The sequence below is a fragment of the Perca fluviatilis genome, chromosome 13 (genome assembly GCF_010015445.1).
Source record: "Perca fluviatilis chromosome 13, GENO_Pfluv_1.0, whole genome shotgun sequence".
NCBI classification, from domain to species: Eukaryota; Metazoa; Chordata; class Actinopteri; order Perciformes; family Percidae; genus Perca; species Perca fluviatilis.
The window spans coordinates 19,826,346-19,842,099 of NC_053124.1; the positions used below are offsets into that span (position 1 = coordinate 19,826,346).

At 38.0% G+C, this 15,754-nt stretch overlaps 1 protein-coding gene across 1 annotated transcript in view; it reads right to left on the reverse strand.

The window, feature by feature from the left end:
- Window positions 1-15,754, reverse strand: part of csmd3b (CUB and Sushi multiple domains 3b) — a 383,486-nt gene that overhangs the window by 133,291 nt on the left and 234,441 nt on the right. The window contains exon 7 of the mRNA XM_039820294.1: window positions 809-886. Within this exon, the coding sequence (XP_039676228.1) occupies window positions 809-886 (78 nt within the window). The remainder of the gene's footprint in view (window positions 1-808; window positions 887-15,754) is intronic.

Here is a 15,754-nt window from a genome sequence, read left to right on the forward strand (position 1 = left end):
TGTCATTCCAAAAGAAGAGCAGTACATTAACAGAGTATTTTTTGTACATATTAACGGTAGACCCCTGGATTTTAGTGTATAAATATTGGGATAATAAATCCACAACAGTGCTTTGATTTACCGCTAACTGTGAGAGGTAAGCCATACATTAGCTCCTTTTTTATTATTTTATCATTGGCCTCTATTGCAGAGGCATGATGTTATAAATTCAATAATTGCTTTGATGCCCTCAAATGACCAGTGTTTAAAGGTCTACAAAAATGTAGTTTACTTGTGTGATCAGAAGAGAAGAGAGGGATGGGGAAATAAGAGAAGAGGAAGGAGGGGCGGTAAACGGCTGATTCACATCCCCTGAACAAGCCCAAAGCAAGCAAAAACAAACCATGATTAAGCTTATCAGAACAAGCCATGAAGAAGCATGCATAAACCAAGACACCATGACCAAAATACATACACAAAACATCAAACAACAAAAACAGCAGGCAAGCAGAATGCAAATGCATGCTCTTAAAAAAGCTGTGGCATTTTCAACACATTTCTGTATAAAAAATGTCACATTTTAATGTCCGTAACAAATTGTAGCACTTTGTGTGAATTGATGTTACCACATACTGTCTACAAAGCAACACAAGATGTTTGTGTTGTCATTAAACAGAGACACACAGTGTTGAAACTAACAGCCCTTTTAAGAGACAACATTAAAAGAACAAAACCAGACCTAAAAAAAAAAAAAAAAAAGGAGTCCAAGCCAAACCAAGCCATCACACGTTAGTTCATTAGCCATAGTGACATTAAGATGTGAACTCACATATTGAAAACTTGTTGCTGGAGTCTTTGCCAGGGAATAATTTAACGCCCCGCGATTTAAAATCTACTGATCGCTTCACTGCAGAGGAGAACAGAATACAGAAAAGAGAAGAAAATCAAACAGATTGGATAAAGTGGAGAAAAAAAAACGAGAATGAAATTAAAATTAAAAAAACAGATTCTTCTCCCTCACAATGCTGAGAGAGAAGAGTACAGTGGAAAAGAAAGTTACAAAGGCAAAGTAAATTTTAAAATGGTGGAAACAGATAGCGAGAGGGCCTGAGAGAGACAAAAAGAGAGAGAGACAGAAGCAGACAGAGGACGGAAAGTAGGAAAAATGATCCCAACAATAGCACCATTCGGGGTTTTTGTTCATGAGAAGCTTAATCTTTCTCTCCCTCTGCCACTCAGACACATACATCAGATGTCGAGGTGTTTGGTTGGAAGCCCTATCATATTCTGAACAAAAGCTGGTAAAGGAAATTGCAGCTTTAATCAAAATGACAATGATGCAGCTCTGCAATCAAAGCATTCAGATAATGGTACGTTAGAAAATAAATGGTTCCTTTAATCAGAGTAAATCAAAGACAAGAGCAGACAAACTGGCGGAGGGTTCTTGTCAGCATAAACTCTGCTTTCTAACATTGGGGACATTGTTTCATTGCAGTGCCTTTATGTTACTACAGCTCAGCATGTATGGTTGGAAAGATACACTATGGAAGACAAAGTGAGTGGTTGAGAGCTGTATTTGAATCCATAAAATAATAATAAAAACAAAACACCCTGGGGTAATCTCAATTTGACTCCCTCCAGATTTGATTTTTTTCTGCTCTGCCCTGTCAAAAATAAATAAATACATTACCAACATAAATAATGAAAACCTAAAGAGAAATACATCTTGTCCTCGATGACAAAGTACAGTGACAAATCAGTTTAATCAATGTCTTACAGACATTTTCATAATGACCTGACTAATCCACTTGATGGTGACAAATGGCAGATGAGTTAATGTGCTACAATTATCCTAATGGTATACAGAGGCTACATATATGTACATACATCAGTTACATTATATTTGACAGGGTTACAGGGTTCATGGGTATTTTATGACAACAATTATCCTAATGCTGCTACATGTATGCACATGTATTAGTCGTACTACTTACCATGTTGACATTATACCAAATCTTATTAATGTGCTAACGATTAGTCTAGTGTAAAGTGGCTGAACATTAGCTTCTTTTGTGTATTATTGTGTTAACCTACCAGCATGATCATTTAATGTGTGTGTGTGTGTGTGTGTGTGTGTGTGCGCGTGTGTGTGAGAAGAGTGTGAGATACCGATTGCCATAATAATAATTTGATTTAAACAAGTGCTAACACATCATCTTCTTTCATAAATTACAAGGGATCCCTCCTTAATTAAACCACACCTCTTTATCACTTTTTCTCATGTGACACAAATACCTCGTGTAACACACTTCAACATACAGTTTAGTAACTTACATGGTTTTCATCTAACCATAGGCAGTGTAACTCAAAATAAAAGCTAAACTTTGTGGTTCGATTTATTTCACTTTTTATTGAGGTTCTGCTTAGAATGTCCCTTTGTGGGAGCCGAGGGGATGGGAAATCATGTTCTTTTACTGCTGTGAATAAAACCCAGGATTTTGTACTTTAAAAAGGTCCACTGTGTTACCTCCTGATCACAAGTACACAGGGATGTATTTCAAAACTTAATAGAGTTTGGTTTCAAAGCACATTAGCTTTAGGCCTGGATGTATTCTGATGTGGTATAATGTTCACATTTGTAATGACATCACCTCTAGGCGTATACTCTTTCAAGTTAAAATTATTAATCAAACAGTTAAACTAATCATGAACAAATGTGAATTTCCCTTATACCTTAAAATAATTTCTGTCATAAATTCTCCATTAATGATCTGGCTCCAAGCTAATCATGTATCACAGCAGTTTATGGCTGCCTCGAAGACAATACATGCATAAACCAAAGGCAAAAACACTTTCACTAACTTCAAAGCACTCCACCTACACAAAGAATAAAATGTAGTAATGCTGACACTGGTGTCATAGCTATTCAAAACAAAGGGAAACACGCTTGATATCTAATAGTATGTTTTATATGTAAAAAGCATCTTTCACAGTGTTTTATTTATAATATTTAACAGAAGAGATTCATACGTCCCTGGTTTATCCAAATTTCTTCAGGCCATTTCACCAACAATTTTAAACAATTACAGACAGCTGTATTTAAAAATATAGCTCACAAGAATTAATACATTAATAGATTTTCCGTTCCACTGCATTGCAGACATGGCAACTATTTTGGATGCATAAAGCCTTTAGTCCCTCTACAGTGTAGTCGTCATTTGAGTACATAAAAAAATAGCCCAAATAGTAAAAGAGAACATAAAGGAGTGAGAAACAATATGTTACTTATTTTGGCTGCCTTGAAATTAAACTTGTTTTTAAAAAAATGTCCCCAGTGTCAGAAATTAAGAACATTCATCCTGTTATTTTTGACAAAGAGGGGAAGCCCTGATATAGATCAAAGTCTTACAATCAGGTTTGACATTTCAAACCTGATTGTAAATCCTTTTAGGCAGCCAAATTGGGAAATCTGGGCCAAAAATGGTTGGAAGTCAAATTAGTTTTTGTCTGTGCAAATTCATTTACTGTATCAAGCCCCTGTTAATATGGATTATAAAACCTGTCCTGTGTGAATATGCATCAAAGTTAAATATACCCATGTTAATGCCTACAAGCATCAGCTTGAATACAAACTATAGATGGAATGGCAGATGCATCTAAGTAAAACATATTTATGCTAAGTAAAGTATTGCATATTTAACAAAACTATATTTAACTAGCAAAAGAATAACTAAGAACTGATCTAAAGTTCTACAGTAAACTGTTACCTGTAATTCATCGGGATATGTCCAGGTTAAAATAAGGTGTAGAGTAGTTTAGATTGGCTCCGTTGGCTGTTTAAGTAAAAAAACAAAAGGTTAAGATTGATGACTAATCAGTCATAAATGAAACCGTGTTGCGATAGTTGTTAAATCAGCAACAAACGCTTATGAATAGTTTGACATTTTGGAAAATAGAGTTAGATAGAGTAAGATGAGAAGGAAGTCCAGCAAATATAAGCAAAAACTGAGCCAGACTACCTGTTTCCTCACTTTTCCAGTCTTTATGCTAAGCTAAGATAACCGGCTGCTAGCAGCAGCTTTTAACAGATAGATGTGAGAGTGGTATTTCCTAAAATGTCAAACCATTAATTTAGATGACATGAAATCTGCTAATGCTAATAAATAAGTACTTTTAGAAGACACAGGACCAGAAGGTTTAATGGTACATTGTGTAATTTACAAAGTGTCACATTTCATATATGTATAAAATCTGTTATTCTCCATAACAACTGATTTGTTATGTATGTGTTTAATAAATACATATGTAGCTGGCTAAAATGGTATTTGAACTAGGCAGAAGGTGGTAATAGAAATATGAAAGACTGTGTAGGCTACAATGCTCAATATCTATACCTCTGCCTACATTGAGTTAATCACAGTGTAAATATATGCAATTAGTGAGTGCAATCAGTGGGTGGAAACAGTTGTCAGTGCTTTAGACATCCTCCACATCTGATGAGCCATTTTGTAACCACAAACCAACAGTCATACAATATCTCCAGATCGTGTATGTACAACTGGCTGCATTAATTCAATCAAGTACATTTCCTGCCCTTTTGATATAGCAACAGCAGAAAAATGAGTCAACAATGAAAGCCAGTACTGGTAAAATGCAGGCTCCAAAATAACATAAAAGATGATAAAGGAGTAGTTTATAGATTTATGAGCTCATATGAACCCCCTGAGGCCTACAGCGTCTCCGTACTCAGTTTGACTAATGGTTCTTAAGCTAAAGTTGACAAGGAATAGGACTTGGGGATTTATTTACACAAAAACTAAATGGTATATACTACATGTGCTAAATGCTACATGTTCTTCTGGTATTATTCTCAGTCATTATCTCAAAGATTGTGTCAATTTACAATCAGCAGGTTTGAGGCGTTATGAGAGTGATCATATCAAGTCAGTTCCCATGGTGCGCAGTCGACAATATCTAATATGTCAGCTCCCCCGTTTTAGTTAATATGTTTCTCACCAGTGGTTGACTGGTGTTTCTTTTGTACTGACTGACTTATTTTGTTGCCATAGCACTGGATATTGACTGATAATGCCGTCAGTTGTTCATTAAGAGCCAATCACCGCCCTGCAGACACAGAAACTCATGAATACGTAATGAAGAGAGATGATGGAGGGATGTGATTGGTAGGTTCTGCCGCAGGGAAGGAAACATATTGTTCTTACCTGCATAGCAACGCATAGACACAAGACAATCTGGCACACACACAGACACATACACACACAGCCACACACACTTAGATGCAAACAAACGCACACAGCTGCACAAACCCCATTACATATATAAAGAAGCACACATATTGACAGATTCATCACACATACAGAAACACACACTTGTAAATGCACAGACATCTATACAGAGCAGGAGACACACCAGCGGTGACAAAAGTGAGTTCAGACATGTGTTTGTGTACAGGAACACAGATAGAGACATGTCCAAGGACACAGCTCTCAGCACACATACAGGCATACACAGCGACACAATCCACAAACACACATATTCACAGCCAGGTGTTGAGGGTGTAGGGTTGGGCATCAGAGCAGAGTACCATGCAGGGATAAGTGTGGACAGAATATCTAATCAAAGTAACGCTCAGTATTTTGCTGAACCCCATCCATACTGAATATGTTATTTTCCTCTTATAGTCGGACAAGAATCAAAGTAAACAACTGTAAATTTCAGAGAAAAGGGTGCACTGATCTAAATGAGTGCTATGTCTTTATCTTATCTTTCAATGATAAAATGAAAGGTTTCAATATCTAAACAGCCTTTAAACGTATGTCTGCCTTCAGGGCATAGTAATTTTTGCAGCATAGAGTGTCTGAGCAAGGAAACAGTATCACAGAATGTATGAGTACAGTTTGTCAGGTCTTTGCAGATCTTCTTTACATCTAATTAAAATTGATTTAGAGGTATACATTTGCATTCAATAGGAAACCTGCTACAACGTATCGCATTGTTCCTATTTTCTGTGCAGGGGTTATTGTAAAAACAGTCACAGGTAAGGGTCAGGGTCAAGAGCCCACTGAAATAAAGAAATGAGAAGATAGGTGTGACATTTTCATTATGCTGATGTTGGTGAAAAAAAAATGCTTTCTAAACATTTCAAGTTTTGGATGCTGAAAGAGCCTATTGATTTTGAGGTGATGACTGAAGGTCAGCGAGAGCAGTCAGTCCAACCCCTCCCTCCATTCTGTCACAGGTATAATTCCATCATGTTTCAGATAGACCTTCCCTGTGGGCTCAACACAAGATAGTCTCCTGTGTCTTACCATAACAATACAGCCGTATTACTGTAATAAAAAGGCATACAACAGCAATATTATTTATTGTGCCATCCTAATCCAGCTGAGCCTTTTACCGGCTGTGCCGTGGCATCCCCTCTTTTTGTTGCTTGTGGTTTGGACTGAAGGTGACTCCAACAGTTGTCTCTGGACCACTCGGATAGCTGCTTACTTTTGTTGTGACTGACTAACCAGTCATGTGCAACTAAAGTAAAATTGGTCAGAAAAATGAGCAAAACATTATGACAGACATAAATTCAAGCTGACCGTGGTTGCTGTTCTCTCTGAGAACACCTAATGACAGTTACTGTTTTTCTCAATAGGGGGTGAATATTTGATGCTTAAAGCCGAGTTAACATAGCCTACAGCAGTCCGACAAAGAAATGCAGCGATATGCAGTGAAAAGTCAAGACCGATTCAACTTTTGGGGTAACGCAACCTGACATCACCCAGTAATGTAACCGGCGATCAGACTTGTCAGTCCGTTTTAAGGCGGTGTGTCCTGGACTAAGGCATGGATACCCGACCCGAGGCCGACGGGTCCCGACGGGTCCCGACGGGTCCCGACGGTACCCGACGGGCCGGGCCGGGTTGGGACAGATATTTAGAAATTATGGTCGGGGTCGGGTCAGGCTCGGTCACATCAGCGCAATAAGGCAACAGCTTATTAACGTGCGCTTGTTGCCACGTGTGCGCTGATGCGCTCATCTGTTGACATTTCCGAATGCCTTCCTACAGTTGCTTAACAAAAGCGGGCTTTCCACACAAACAAACGTAGCCTACATGTGTCATTAGTATGAGGAAAAAAATGAGATTTTAACTGTGTCGGGCTCGGGGCGGGCTCGGACACAAATTTCTTAATACCTGTCGGGCTCGGGCCGGGTTCGGTCACGGCTCTGTCGGACGCGGGCCGGCCTCGGACAGAAAAATTCGGCCCGATCCGGACTTTATCCTGGACACTAAAGAGTAGACACCCTTGTTTCTATCACTGTCACAATACAGTTTTAAAAAACTATGGAGCACCTAACTTCCCAGGAGTTTGTCTAACAGCTGAAGGTTTTCTGCAACAAGCTACAGCACAAAGCACAGTCGGTTGTCTCTTTCTCTGTGAAATGAAGCTGCCTTCAAGTGTGGTCAGAAATGTCAAAATCTATAAACTCTCTATAAAAATCTGATGGAAAAAAAATAATTGTGAAACATAAAGTCTACTTGTGCTATATTGGGGGGTTAAAGAGCACAACAGGATGTCACATAGATGGGCCATATAAGAGACACTCCTTCCGCCGCACAACCCTGCCGCGAATGGCCGGATCACTTTATCTGAATGCAGCTTAACATATTTGGGAGGCATTATCACTAAAAAGTTGAAATATATAACTGGTGATAGGTGTATATCAAAAATATTGAAATTGTTGTGGAACACTGCAATTTATTTAGCTGATTGTCATTGAAAAACCTTGAAAATGCAACTGCTAGCATCTGGACTTGTGTTTGATTTTAATTTGTGAAAATAGAAAATATGCTGTGAAATGCTGGAAGAGATCTCCAGAGCACTGGCTCTGCTTTCAGCAAGACCTCTGCATTGACACAGCTTTATGGGTGTGTAAAGATATGTAAGACAATGTTATCATTCATCTACAATACCAGGATACATGATCTGTAACTGTACTGTAACTTTACCTTGAATGCATTATAGTAGCAAAAATGTTCCTTGAAATGTTCATGTTATCTTAAACCAGCACTAAACATTAAGCAATACAGTTATTTATTATGAAACATTGTTAAAATGTAGCGTTACAAAAACAACCTCTGATGTTTGAGAGAGACTATTGTAGCAATGATGCAGTAATAAGGATCCTCAGATGACCCGGTATATTTCACTCTGAATCATATCCTTTCTGCCATTTTTAATTCTGCACCTCCTTCCCGTTTGCTTCAAATACTGATCACACTTTCTCCTTTTAAGTCTATTTAACAGATTTAGACATGGAGTGAGGTTCATTTTGTGCTTTTAATCATCGTGTTTTCAGGTAAACTGAGACATCCTGACTTTGAAGCATTGCCAGGATCTCTCCACCCCTACTCACTCCCCCCCACCACCACTTTCTATAAAGTTAATGTTCATTAATAAGAGCCAGACATTATTTCTCAGTGTTCAGACTAAAATTTGTACAGTTAATGGAAACACTGGCAACTATTCAATTAATTAGATGGCTAGTTGGCTGACTGACCCGCTAACTGGCTGACCGCCAGACCAAATGGCTGACTGACTGGCTGACTGACTACACACTCTGGGCTTTTACCTGACACTGTTAACCGAGCTACTTTCACTAAGTGCAACAGTTATTTTTTTTTTTTTTTTTTTTTATTATTTTTAATTTTGTGTGATGGTGTGCACCACAGATCTATGGTGTGCACTGCCATTTGTTTCACAAGGCTCCAGATGAAAAACTGCATCTAGCCGTCTGGCTAAATGAATGACTGATTATGTTAGCCTACACTCTGATTACTACACACAGTGGGGAAATACTACACAGCACTGCGGAGGAGGGTCCAGCTAGTCCACACAGCATTCCGGGATGGGAGAAAAACGTGATCTGGTTTATTGGCATTTCTTTAAACCAATCACAATCGTCATGGGCGTCGCTAAGCACCGGACGGAGGAACGGAGAGATCCGGCGGAATTTCCGGCAGCATCTTAGCAATCCCGGAAGTGGAACGTCGTGGATATAGATTACCTTGGAAGTAATGCTAGGCTACTATTGCAGGGAGCAAGCTTATTAAAGACATTTTCTCTTGTGTTTTTGGTTTTGGAAAAGCGACAACTGACCCTCCAAACTCAGTTAATGATAGAGCCCCATGCACGCCACTTTGACATTTGGAGATATCAAGAGCTTGACAGGCATGCCATGCTTGGTTACGGTTGCTAGGCTACGATTGGATAATCACTGTTTGGGGGATGGGTTCAGCAAACGGTCAATTTATTGCAATCACAACTATGTTTTATCATTCAATTATATTTTTGTACTTTAATGCATATATCTCTTGCAGTTGTCTGCATGAACTGTAGCTGACTCACCAAAAGCATGTGTCCACGGCTCTTCCCCCTAGTTCTTGTTATAAATAATTACATAATGAGAATGTTTTTCTTAAAAGAAATTCAGAAACTGATAAAAGTTGACCTATCTAAAGGGTAAATTCACTGTAAAATTGTGTTCAAATATATTCTTCCTGTGGCGTTTGGCACTGGTTTCTTGCTTTGGGGGAGAGCTGTTAATGTTTTAATTTTTTTTTTTATTTAACAAGCAAGATGACTGAGAACACATTCCCATTTCCATCTGCATCTGGAAGCTGGCTTGATCTACCACATGCTACACATGGCAATGCAACATCTGGGTTTCAGTGCTTTGCTAAAGGGAACTTTGAGCATCTTTTAACCCAACACGGTTTTCTCAACCTGTCCACAGATTTAAACATGCAAACTATAGTTTCTATATAAGCTGCTCTAACTCAAGCAACCAAAAAATCTAAATTTGATCTGAAGAAATGAAAAAGAAATAAAGAATCTAATCTGATTTGTTGTTTCAGTGTAAATGTCTTTAGGTCTCAAACAATAATTACAGTAATGAAGCTTTTAGCAAAAGTTCAAGCAGGAAGACAATTATCCGTCTAATTTGATCATCACATTAGGGTTCCACCTCAGTTATTATCCAATGACTATACCAGGAACTGATTTCAACAAATGATCATTTCTTCCCATCTCCCATTTGCCTTCCTAGGGAGATGTCAGAATTGCTGCTATTTGTAGGGTGTTACCCCATTTAAACAGGTCTAATTGACAGGTTCAACACAAAAGTACTTTGAATTATTACAAAAAGATCATCTGTTATGATTTTGGGGTTTTGTCTTATTTTGGTGGTTTGTTTTCTGTTTTGTATTTTGCTCAGTTTCCTGTTTTATTTTGACGGTCTTGTTTTCTGTCTTGTCTTGTCTTATTTACTTCCTGTGTTTTCCCTCCCTTGTGATTGCCCTTATGTGTTTCACCTGTTTCCCAGTCTTGTCACCTGTGTTGTGTTTCCTCGTTACCCAGTGTATTTAGTCCTTGTCTTCCTCTTCTCCTTTGTCAGATCATTTTGTTTGCTTGCATTCCCTGTGTCAGCGTGCTGTGCGGTTCTCTACCTGTTTCCTGATTTTTCCCTCGTCCCTATTCATATTGTTTCTTCGTGTTTTATGGACCTGCTGTTTTTTGTGGACACCTTCTGTTTTTCTGGATCTTTTGTTGAATAAATATTCAAGCTCACCACGTCTCCTGGCCTTCCCTGCAATTGGGTTCAACCTTCTCCACCATCCTGACATCATCTACATTTCTTTCCTTGAAACACATCTAATTAATATATGGTAAAGATATTGTCTAAAGACCGACAAGGACTCCGGATTTTTATATCATGCATTCTTTGTGTAGCTGCAATATTACTTGGAAAATAAGTATACTCATTATCATTATATACTTATTAGTAATGGTTACATACCAATTTTTGCAAATTGTATCAAGAAATTCATAAAAAGGACATTTTCCGTCTACATCAACAACAATCGGATAACACATGTCCAAATTTCTTGGAAACCTGCATGTGGTATTTTAGCCTACAGTCCACAGTACAGACCTACAGCATACAAGCTGAATGTTTTAGTAAGCCAGTGTCCCACCGTGAGACTCCACACTTGCATAGCTTGGGTACAGTCCTCAAACGACATGTAGTGAGTAGAAGCATGATTAAATGAACTTACAGCACTTCCCAGGGCGACAGACTACATTTACTCATTTTATCTTGGCCTACAAACCTATAGCGTGTTTCAAAACACACTCAGCAATCACATATAAGCTTTCTATATGAGGGTGAACTGAAAGTGACTGAAGTGAAAAGCATTTACTCTTGCTCAGAGATGTTGGCATAGCTGAATAATTACTGAACTTCAATTAAACATAAGCAGAAAGATAATGTATAATGCATTATAAAGACAGCCTTCATAGAAAGTATTAAAATGTATACAGTAACACTGCAAAACAGTCCGAATTATAGAAATGTATGAATATTACAACACTACTTTAAAACTATAACTAATAGACTGTACTTTTCTCTGATTGACTCTACTTTTTATACTATTTAACATATGATATAAATACTACCATTACAAATGCTAGAATGTATAGATATTTGTAATTACTGTAATTATCATCAGGGCTACCTGAGATATTGTGATTCAAATGTGAATTATGTAAATAGGAGTGATTTCTCCCTTTAAGAACACCACCATGTCCTTGGGAGAGATTTGTGAATTGTAATGGTTAATTCCTAATTTAGGTCTAGGGCATGTTTTAAAACCTTGCCATTGTGAATCATTTTGAAGCATCAATTAAGCATTCAAATGGACAATTAACTCTGTAAATTCTGTTTAGCCATGCAGAGGAGCTGCCAGCTTTGTATAACTAAATAGACAAACAGGCTTTTCCTCCAGAAGAACACAGCCATCCTTCCACAAACATTCTATTTAGTCTATAAAAGCCGTTTACGGCAGCGGGACATTAAAAACTCTGTGTTAATACTTAAATATTCAGCCAAACCTCACTGCCAAATGGCTTGTCCCCTTCAAACCCCCCCCCCATCTCTCTCTGGCTATCTATCTTCTTTATTTTTTGCCTTGTTCTCTATTTGACTCTGTTGGTTTCATCTCTCGTTCTCTTTCAATCTATTTTCTGGATCTCTTCACTGTTTTACCACCTTTCCTCTCTCTTTTTCTCTGTTGTCCTTTGTGATGTTCTTTTTTCATTCTCTCTGCCCCTTCTTCTCTACAAACGTGGATAAAAAATCATTAGCAGATTATTATCAATTCAGAACTTTATCATTTGGGCAGCAGCTGAAGGAGGAGGTTTTTTCACACACAGACACACAGTCTGTGCAGCTATCTGGCAGCACCTAGAGCCAAACTCTGAGGTTTCGTAGCAGTGTCTTATGAACTCTACTAACCTTGCCAAAGCAGATTTGTTCATTTAGTCTCTCAGAGACAAATTTGGAATTGTTTTCATACAGTGTTTGCCACTAAACTTAACTAACCCTGCCCGAGGGCTTTGCCATTATAATGTATTCTCCTGGAGACAAGTAGAATTTAGTAGACCAGAACAGCATATGGCTTGCGGGGTCGAATTACAGTCAAAGTAAAACAAAAATAAAAGGATTATCATTAAGTGGAATGGTTTATAATAAAGTGGAGTTGATGAATGTCTTAAGAATGCTAATTAAAGTGTAAATCTGAAGAGGTAGCAGCATAATAAATGCAGTGGAACAGAGGACAATAAAAGTAAAATAATATCTTTTAAGGTTAATGAGTCCAGAAAAAAATCTAATGAACACTTTATCTTTGTAAGTTTCCTTCTTTTTCAGTGGTTTGCAAGTGGTCCTAAGTTATGGAATAAATATGGGATCCATTGTGGTCAGAATATTGATCTATCCTCAATGCACACTGACACAAATGACAACCATTTCCCAACTTATAGTGAAGTAATGTTAACATACAGATAACTAAACTAAATTAAGGTAATGCATTCATTTTTGTCACTGGATGGTTTATTTAAATCCATAGGCACTGAAATTAAACTATATTTCAGAGAAAAATTGACTGTGTGAGAATGTAGTGCGAGAAGTTTTTAGAGATGCCCTATAACATCTTCCAGCAACACATAAACCACCTTCAATCTAAAGTTAAGTTTAGGATCGGTTTTCTATTCCGCAAAAGGGCCTCCTTCACTCACGCTGCCAAACTTGCTTTGGTGAAAATGACAATTTTACCAATTCTCGATTTCAGTGATGTTATTTACAGAACTGCCTCAAACTCTCTCCTGAAAACACTGGATGTTCCCTATCACAGTGCCATACATTTTGGGACCGGAGCCCCTTATATCACCCATCACTGCAACCTCTATGTATTAGTTGGCTGGCCCTCGCTACACACTTGACGCCTAACTCACTGGTACTCATTTACAAGTCTGTGCTAGGCAAAGTCCCACTATACCTAAGCCCACTGGTCACAATAGCCCTACCCACCCGCAACCTCCACTCAGCAGCTACATCTCCTTGGTCACCCCAAAAGTGCGCACCTCTTTGGCCACCACTCCTTCCAGTTCAAAGCTGCATATGACTGGAATGAGCTACAAAAAACCCTGAAACTCAAAACCCTTATCCCATACCTTTAAAGCACGTCTGACCAAGCTCCTGTCCTATCATTGCTTGTGCTAATTCTTTCTCTATCACTCATGCATTGTTTTTTATACACCCTATCCCACTGTCTCTGTCATTGCCCCATTGCACATTTGCACAAATCTGTTTACGCGCTTTTGTACTTTGCATCTGCTCTGGCATGCAAAACTGTATTTTCTCCCCACCATTGTTGCAATACCTTGTTGTCACACAATTTTTGCACATCTACTACTCATATCTACAACTACCTCACTATTTAGACCACTACCTGTACTACAGTATACTAATTCTTTACTACATTACAGAATTTAGGTAGTTCTATCTATTACTGTAATGTATATTGTGCTACGACTGATCAACATCACTATCTAGTCTGCCCTTCGCACAAACTGTACATTGTCTCTTTACTTCATCCCAGCTGTTATCATTCTTTTAGACTGTCTTTACATGTATGCTGTATTACTCCTGATTCTATTTCACTACCTAGACAAATATTTGCACTAACTGTATATTGACGCTTACTATATTCAGCATTTAGACATACTGTCTGTTCATGTTTACTGTGTTATTTCACTACTTCTATTATTTATATATACTGCGTTATAACTAATCACTGGATCCACATCACTAGCTTGACCACAATTTAATTTGCACTAACTGTACTCTGACTCTTTCCTACATCTCAGCAATGTTATAGATTGTCTTTTATGTTATCATCATACCACTTTCGAATATCCATCGACTTACTTACACCTCACTTTGCGCCGGATTGGAACTGCCTACTTAATCTGTGCCTTTGTAGCCTATTGTATTCTATTTCCTTGTACTTGAATGTGAAACTGTATGTTGTCTTGTACGCTTACGCTTTTTTTGGCCAGGTCGCCGTTGCAAATGAGAACCTGTTCTCAACGGCCTACCTGGTTAAATAAAGGTTAAATAAATAAAAAACATTAACCTGCAAGATTCTTAAAAAAACAATGTGTGAAGATTTCACACTTCTCTTTCTCAATTAGGTTTCTCATTCGGAGTAACTTTTTCAGGCACTCAACCTGTCCTTCTGCTAATGTTTAAGAACCAATAAGGTAATGGAGATGACTGACAGCTGACAGGAAAAAGCCAATTAATCACAAGCTTGTTAAGAACTCCACTAATTATTCAACTAACCTCTCACACCGACACCCCCATTAACATGTTGATTAACCTTTTAAACTAATAAAGATCAATTAAACCAATTAAAAGCAAATCTCAAGGGAAGTGGTCCGGTTGTCATTCCATCAATCAAGAAGAACGTCTGAGAGAGTCAGGAGAGAGGTGGTTAAGAGGGATAAGGACAAGAAGAGAGGATTGGGGAGGAAAGAAAGATGAGAGGAGGAAGAGGAAGGAAAAAATTAAAGGAGAAGAATGAGAGGGAGGAAAGTTGTGTTGAAGAAAGAGGAAGGGGAAAGAAGGATGGGGTTTAATAATGATCTTAACTTTCTAAAAGACACTTTTTACAATTTACTTTATGCTGCCTGCATGTGAACATTAAGAATACTGGTTTGACGTTAAAATTCTAATCTGTAACTGGATTTTTTTTTTGAATTGTGACTTTAGTATATAGCTCACAGTGGACACTGGACTTGTGTGGAAGAGAACCACACAAACATCCTTCCATAAGTGAGTTGTCAACTGGGGTCACATTCAACCTAATAAACTGGGCATACCCACAGATTGGGAAATTATGCAGAGTTAATATAAAATCATGAAGTAAATTAATTGCAGTTTCAATTACTTAATTGGCTTAATTGACCACAGTCCTGCATGTGGCCCATGCAACCAATACAGTAAACATTTACTGGGTCAAATCTAAATATTTAATAACAATAATCTCAATGAACATTAAACGCCCTTTAGAGAGGAAAACAGCTGGAATTAAATTGCTGGTTAAAGAGTTGGAACATTTATATAACACAAGCCATAAACAATATTTTTACACTGATTTGGTTCTTATCAATCTCATGCTCAATGTAACGATACTAATTTCTACCTTAATAGCAAGTTTCTGGGATGCTACATTTTCATGTAGGGAAACCACAACTTGTCTGTCTGAAGAAAGATGAATATCAATTCAAAGATATTCAGAAAGGTTTCTCAGTGATGACAGTGAGAGCTGGCAAAAGCACTACGAAGATGAGCAAATGA